Source organism: Limulus polyphemus, unplaced genomic scaffold (assembly GCF_000517525.1).
Source record: "Limulus polyphemus unplaced genomic scaffold, Limulus_polyphemus-2.1.2 Scaffold71, whole genome shotgun sequence".
NCBI classification, from domain to species: Eukaryota; Metazoa; Arthropoda; class Merostomata; order Xiphosura; family Limulidae; genus Limulus; species Limulus polyphemus.
In genome coordinates, this window is record NW_013665681.1 from 630,584 (window position 1) to 636,678 (window position 6,095).

The following is a 6,095-nucleotide window of genomic DNA, read 5'->3' on the forward strand; positions in this document are numbered from 1 at the left end:
AACAATAGGTATTACTGTTTTTAGTTAATGTTCCGTATAGTTGTACAGGTAATGTAAACTTGTTAGTATTTGTCGAATAAACGTGTAAATTTGGTTTTAGTGGGTAGTTTATTTTTCTCCCCCTTTAGCTTCAGATATCAAACGAAGAGTTCACTAGCTGCTGGTTGCAGGTGTTAAATTTTAATTAAAATGTTTAAAGACGAACAAACACAAAATAAAAAAAAAAACTACTTCCCACAAAATAAGGTATTGGGATCAAAATAAGAGCGTGTATTTGTCCTAATGAAAGAAGCAATACTGCAGAAATAACAAAGCGACATTTTAGAACGTGTGCCTAATTTAATCTTAGTGGATTTTATCCCCGTTTAATTCACCTGTGACCTTTTTGTATACTAAATATTAGTTTCTCAGTTTTTTTAATCTCGCCGACAAAATAAAAGGCATCTTTTACGTAAAGATACATGCTATACTAGTGGGAGCATTTAACTCTTGTAGGGAGGGGTAGAACTTAAAATAGTAATGCGTATCCGTATCTGGGACAATGATGTATTACTAAAACTATCCACGAGTTGCTTTGTCTAGCCTCCGTGTATCTGGGACAATGATGTATTACTAAAACTATCCACGAGTTGCTTTGTCTAGCCTCCGTGTATCTGGGACAATGATGTATTACTAAAACTATCCACGAGTTGCTTTGTCTAACCTCCGTGTATCTGGGACAATGATGTATTACTAAAACTATCCACGAGTTGCTTTGTCTAACCTTCGTGTATCTGGGACAATGATGTATTACTAAAACTATCCACTAGTTGCTTTGTCTAACCTCCGTGTATCTGGGACAATGATGTATTACTAAAACTATCCACTAGTTGCTTTGTCTAACCTCCGTGTATCTGGGACAATGTCTTACTAAAACTATCCACGAGTTGCTTTGTCTAACCTCCGTGATTAACTTGTAAGATTTTGAAGTGACAGATGATGACTATTCTTTCCCTTCTGAGCAGAAATCAAACAGGAGAAGGAGCAACAGGAGCTTTTGAAAGGCATCAAATCCTATGACCCTTCTAAGCTCAGACCCACAGAAACGCAGGAAAAGAATGAACTTCCTACCAAGGAAAGTAAGTAGTGTTTTAACCTATAGATGAAGATTAAATCCTAAAACAAATACTTAAACACGTACTAATCTTCTTGCAACATCGCATTGACGATCAAAATAATGTTTTATAAGACTTTGTATTATTAACGAATTTATGATAAAATCTTGAATAAAACTATTTCCTCTTAGCCATTAGATGTTAAAAATAATTAATTTACAAAACCTTTTATAGTTAACAAAGGGGATAACTTCTTCCTGTAATGGTCTTTTGACTTTAAGACAAAGTTTATCAAACTTAAACATTTTTTTTAAGCCAGTATGTAAAGTTAAAGTTGTGATGTCTTGATCTAGCTGGATGTATTGAGAATACTCAGAGTATCCATGATTAGTTTTTAATGAAAACCTATTTAACATAATCTTGAATTAAATTCAAGGTTCACACAAAGAACATTTAAATTGTTTGAAAATAGGAAAATATCTTTATTCCAATACACATCCACCAATGGTTTGATTACCCAAATGAAATGCTAAACATAAAGTAAAGGTGTTAAAACTGGCTCTTCATAATTTGCCATCCAATCTGTGACAATTTATTTTATCAAGATAATCAATTTGAAATTTTGCCATTTTCTGTAGAGTAAAATGTTTTTTCTTATCCTTATTACATTGAATGTATACTGAAATATTCACTATTTTTTGTGTTTTCCCTATTTCAGCTATTGCCCTAGAAAAAGGTGCAGCCTGAGAAATTACTTGCTTTCTGCTTGGTGTTGACAAGTTACTACATCATGAAGTGTTTCGTGCATGCTATGTTGTCATAATAACTTAAAGCTTTCATGGTGCTGCCCAGTCCTAATGAGTTTCTTTTAAAAAAAAAAGCTTGGTGACCAAACCAAAATTAATTTCTCTGGGTTGATTTCTGTTACCACATTTAGTCATCCTTTAAACATTTACTCATTTTTTGTGTAATGGATTATCTAACTAAAAATTTTTGTTTTAAAGGTTCAATAAACACACATTCAGGTTTTTAATACACTTTTCAATAGTCTATTTATTTGAACTTTGTTAATTGGTGGGGAGTCTGTTGTAAATGTGTAAATTTAATACTAACCAGTTACATTTTTTATGCATTAAGTTACTACACTAAATATCTAAAATTGTAAGGATCATAATCAAACTTGAATTTTAACCTTCCATGATTTATATCTTTGTAGGATAAATTGCTACTGAGCTCAATAGATAAGGTTTTGCAAATTTTCTGTAATATATCTCAAACATTCTTTATGTAACGGTTCCATATTAGATTTTAAACATGAATGAAAACCATTCCATCTTCAAAATGATGGTGTTTTTTGTAAGCCACAGCTCTTAATTTTACATTCCTAACACTAGTTATAAATGTTTGTCTAATTTTTGTACATTCTTGTGCTTTCAATAAATTGCTCACATCAATCCAGACTTAATTAGCTTGATTGTAGTGATTTACCAGAGCACGTTAAGGCTCTACAGAGTTTACCTCCAGTCGTCAAGTGGTTTAGACATTACCAATTTTTATATACTCAAGTTCAAAGGTTCACTGGTTAACTTTAACATTTCTGAGAAATAATATGCTTTAAAAAGGATAGTTGGAAGCTGTTTTATGTTTAGACAGTTAAGAAACTGGTAATTTCAAGCAACATAAATCATGTCATGAGAGTTGTTCATTTCTCAGTTTAATTACAATTGACTAAGGTTTCATTCATTTTCTTAATCGTAAACTAAATCACTTCCCCTACTTTAAAGAAATGACTTCAGTTTTTAGGCTTAATATTCTTCATTAAATTGTAACTTTTTTAGATTTTATTTTAGTATATAACAGGTACTTCAACACCAAATACCCCCAGTGCACTCAGAATAAGTACTGCATGTGTATAAATAAATTTCTTTTACTTAATAGGGAATTTGCTAAAGATTGCTTTCCATTTAGTGAATGCATTTTAAATTTGAGTTAGTGATTTCTCAAACTTTTGCTTTTTGAATTTTAAGACTTATGAAAACACTTCATATTCTTTTCATACTGTTGCGTATCTGCTCGTTTGTTAATTTCCGGTAATTCTTTCCGAGAAACTTCAGCGATACAAGTCCTTTTTTGATTAACCCAGTTTATTCTTCCTCGATACAAACTTTTAATACACGGTAATTTCACAGTGAGTACATACCTCATCACTCTTGACAACTTTTATAACACATGCTATAAATCAGTGATTCACACACTTACGGTGCCTACTGTTCACTTGACTCTATCTATCTCTTCAATCATGCTGGTTTGTCTCGCCAGGATTATATATACTAAAAAGAGGGCATCTAGATCACACCCCAGCTGGCAGGCAAATTCATGATCCTTCGAGAAACTCCAGCGCGCATGCTTCCAGAATCGCGTGACTTCCGCTGTCGTAACAATACAGTTAAGTCTTTTTATGACGTGCCTACATAGGCAAATTATATTAGTTCTGTTTTAATATTTTCTGAACCTTAACATCTACCATGCAATTTAATCTGAAGTGCTTCAAGCATATGTTTAGGTGAAGTTTCTGAGCAACTTAGGTTTAGCCACTTATCTCAACTTAAATTTTTCAGTTTGGAAAATGTGCTCTGATTTTTCATAATCTGACCCCTAGCTTTAGAACTTGTGCTGTGAAATGTTTTATTACCTCATTGTGTTTAATACCAGTATCAAACTATACGGTGAACACAAGTACATTTTATATCAGTTTAGCTACGAAAATAAGAGAATTAAGAGTGACCCTTTCATAATGAAATGGTATTTGTGCCATGAAACAAGTGTGGTTACACATGTATTGGTGGTTGGTAATGGTTATGAAGAGGACGAAATGTTAAACTGGAAATTATTTAATGATTGAAAATTGTTTTAAAAAAATAAAAGCATAAACTAACATATTGGGAAGAATGTTCATATTTTCTGATATTTATGAAGCTGAAAAATATCTAAGGATATTTACTACCATAAATATAGGTTACAGTAATCTCTGACTTTATTTATCAAAACTAATTATTTAAATCTTCAAAGTACCCAAAAGCGCAATTTTTTTTATTATATTAAATATGAGGGGAGGGGGGACGAGAAATTTCTGAGAGCAATAGATTAACTTTGTAGGATGTAAATTTTCCCAAATGAGAGCTTAAGATAATCAACTTGGATACATCCAAATGTTGGTGTCTTGTGATATTTCTCAAATCAAGTTATAGTTCTTGAAATATAACTTAAGTGATTGTGTATTATATGCCAGTAAGTTTACACACGTTTCCATAATAACATGCGAAATAAAATGAATAGAGCAGTTAATGGGTCTAACACGAAACCACTGCTCATGAGAGTAATTCGCACATAAAACTTTACCATACTTTTAAGTGATCATGCTTCTCTAAATTACATGAATCCGTATTTAATGTTTCTTGTCTAATATTTTCAGTAGAAATAATCCTGGTAATACGAGGTTCTATTAGGGTAGGTGCTTGAGCAGTACAGTTAGTTGAATTCTAGTGAACATATGAATTGGTGTGAGTTGTCTTACGATAAAATATTGTATTGTTAAATATCCAATAGGTTACCACAACATTCAATAACTTGTTTTATCATTTAAACTTTATAGGAGTAACTGCAAATAGATGAAAGAACTTCTTGAGTGGACAAAATTGAGATATCGTTCACAATAAAGGAATGTTTGAATCCATCTTGTTTGGATTGTCAAATAGTCTTAACCATTTAAATAGTAAAGGCTAGTAGACTGAAAATTGTAGTCTTAACACTATAGTTACACTGCAAGAGACAGCTTAGAACAATTGTTGGGTCTTGGGAATTGTTTGCAGAATCTAATAATAATATTAATCGCAACGTAATTATATTTACTTCTGATTGGGATTTTGGAGGAAACGTAAAAATGCACGTACAAGACGACAAAAATCCAAAACAATAACTTTTTTCAATTGTTTGTCTTCTTATGACACAGCATCCAAGTTCGACTTGTCATAAACAGATACCTAGTGTTTGGTACATGTCTGATACGCAAGCCACTAATACAACATTTTGCCTTTAAAATGATCCACAGTTGTCTTAGTGACTATAAATTAATCATCACTGTATGCATTTATCTTCAAATATTTTTCGTTGAAGCACAAAGCTATACAATGGACTGTCTGTGCGCTGCCCATTGCGCATATCAAAATCTGGTTTTGGTGCTGTAAGCCCTCACTTATTGTTGAGCTACTTTTCAAATAGCGTGCTCAGTTTTCAGCTCAATGAAACCATAGTTTTTATTTAATCTTCAGCAAGGGAACTAATATTGGGAGGGGGCTGTACGTTAAAGGACTCAAGTTTCATTTGGAAACCATGCAATTCGTATAGATGACAAAGTTAGTAACATCACTCTGGCTTAGAATACGGTTATTTAATCCAGTAAGAAGGACGAGCCAACGTAAATTTTGTAACTTATTTATCGATAAATGTCTCTCGTTCCCTCTTATTTGCATTTATAATTACTAATGTAAAGTTCAAGGAAACATCTAGCAATGTATCTCCATTTGAAAATAAAACTTTCGAGAAATTCAACGCAAATGAGGAACTATTTTAGTCTGCGAGTAGATGTACATTTAAGATATTAAGAAGATAAGCCTGTTTTAGACAAATTTCTACGATGTTAGATACTTTAACTGTAGTAGAGGAATCGTATAATTCGTAAATCAAGACTCAATAGTGTCTTGCGGCCAAAACAACCTGCAGGACACACTGTGTTATTAACAGGAGTGATAGTTTAGCGATTTTCCATCTTCTGTATCTTAGACTGTGGTAATCCAAACTATCACATATTTTCAGTGGATATTATCTACTGGACTCTTACTTCACATACCAAATATTGAGGTAATTCATTAAGTAATACCCGAGATATAACATCTCCAATTTTGACTGATTTTCCTCCTATTTTTTTCTTCGAACCAAAGATAC

The 6,095-nt window shown here is 32.4% G+C and overlaps 1 protein-coding gene across 4 annotated transcripts in view; it reads left to right on the plus strand.

The window, feature by feature from the left end:
- The window catches only part of LOC106465996 (thymosin beta-4-like), a 28,256-nt gene extending 25,702 nt beyond the window's left edge, over positions 1-2,554 (plus strand). For all 4 annotated transcript variants that reach the window (XM_022394362.1, XM_022394370.1, XM_022394357.1 and 1 more), the window contains exons 3-4: positions 1,005-1,118; positions 1,813-2,554. In XM_022394362.1, the coding sequence (XP_022250070.1) occupies positions 1,005-1,118; positions 1,813-1,841 (143 nt within the window). In that variant the 3' untranslated portion in view covers positions 1,842-2,554. The remainder of the gene's footprint in view (positions 1-1,004; positions 1,119-1,812) is intronic.
- Positions 2,555-6,095: the final 3,541 nt, after the last annotated feature.